The sequence below is a fragment of the Cariama cristata genome, unplaced genomic scaffold, assembly GCF_000690535.1.
Source record: "Cariama cristata isolate BGI_N322 unplaced genomic scaffold, ASM69053v1 scaffold9664, whole genome shotgun sequence".
Lineage (NCBI taxonomy): Eukaryota > Metazoa > Chordata > Aves > Cariamiformes > Cariamidae > Cariama > Cariama cristata.
The window spans coordinates 3,055-4,353 of NW_009614628.1; the positions used below are offsets into that span (position 1 = coordinate 3,055).

At 55.1% G+C, this 1,299-nt stretch overlaps 1 protein-coding gene across 1 annotated transcript in view; it reads right to left on the minus strand.

The window, feature by feature from the left end:
• Positions 1-1,257, minus strand: part of LOC104161159 (nuclear RNA export factor 1-like) — a gene marked incomplete at its 5' end in the record, with an annotated part of 4,122 nt that extends 2,865 nt beyond the window's left edge. The window contains one exon of the mRNA XM_009699490.1: positions 1,132-1,257. Within this exon, the coding sequence (XP_009697792.1) occupies positions 1,132-1,257 (126 nt within the window). The remainder of the gene's footprint in view (positions 1-1,131) is intronic.
• Between the last annotated feature and the right edge of the window lie 42 nt (positions 1,258-1,299).

Genomic DNA, 1,299 nt, shown 5'->3' on the forward strand with positions numbered 1-1,299 from the left:
GTCCTACAGGCTTGGGCCATCTGCCACCTCCCCAGGAAGCCTGTTCCAGAGTTTAACCACCCTCTCGGTAAAGAAATCTCTTCCTCACACCAAGTCTAAACCTTCCCTGGTGCAGCTTTAAACAATTCCCGTCCCTAGATCCCACGGAGAAGAGCTCAGCACCTCCCTCTCCACGTCCCCTCCTCAGAAATGCACAGCGAGCGATGCAGTTGCCCCTCACCCTCCTTCTCTCCAAACCGGCCCAGCCCAGAGCGCTCAGCCGCTCCTCACAGAACATTCCCCTCAGCCCTTCACCCTCCTCTGCATTCAAGTACACATTCAAGCACCTTAAAATCTTTTCTTTTTAAACTTCTGGGGCCCACACCAACGCTGAATACAGCGGGACAATCTCCTCTCTTGACCGGCTGCACGTGCTGTGTTTGATGCCCCCCAGGGTGCACTCACGAGGAGCCTGCCGCCCCCCAGCACCCCCAGATCCCTTTCTGCAGGGCGGCTCTCCAGCCACTCCTCTCCCAATTTATCCTTGTACCCGGCGTTACTCCGTCCTGGGTACAGAATCTGGCATTGTGACTTGTTAAATTCCATCCCATCATTAATACAATAAACTATAGAATCATTCAGCTTCGAAAACACCCTTACAATCATCGAATCCAACCGTTCACACTGCCAAGCCCACCACTAAACCATGTCCCTCAGCGCCACATCTACACAGCTTTTAAATTCCTCCAGGGATGGTAACTCACCCCTTCCCCTCGGCAGCCTGTTTCAGTGCTTGACACCCCTTTGGGTGAAAAATTTTTTCCTAACATCCGATCTAAACCTCCCCTGACACAACTTTCCGCTGTCTCCTTTTGTCCCATCACTTGGGATGAGAAATCTCACCCCCCGCCTTGCTACAACCTCCTTTTAAGTAGTTGTAAGGAGTGATAAGGTCTCCCCTCAGCGTTCTTTTCTCCAAACTAAACACCCCCAGTTCCTTCAGCCGTTCCTCATAAGACAGGGACGAGGTGACAATAACCACACGCTCGCTGTCCCCGCGCCGCCATGAGAGACGTCTCGCGATCCCCATCCCCGCGCCGTGGAAAAGCGCCCGGCCCCGACCCCCACCCCTGCATCCCCTGCCCCACTCACGGTGATCTTGAACCAGTTCCTGCGCCCACCGTCACGGCTGGTACCACTGTTCCGCTCCGGGGTGGGAAGGTCTCGTTTGACCGTGATGTGGATGTTGGTCGTACGGTTTGGCCGTGGCCCGTAGGGCAAGCTGGAAACAGCGATGTAAGATTGCGGGGGGAGCCCTGG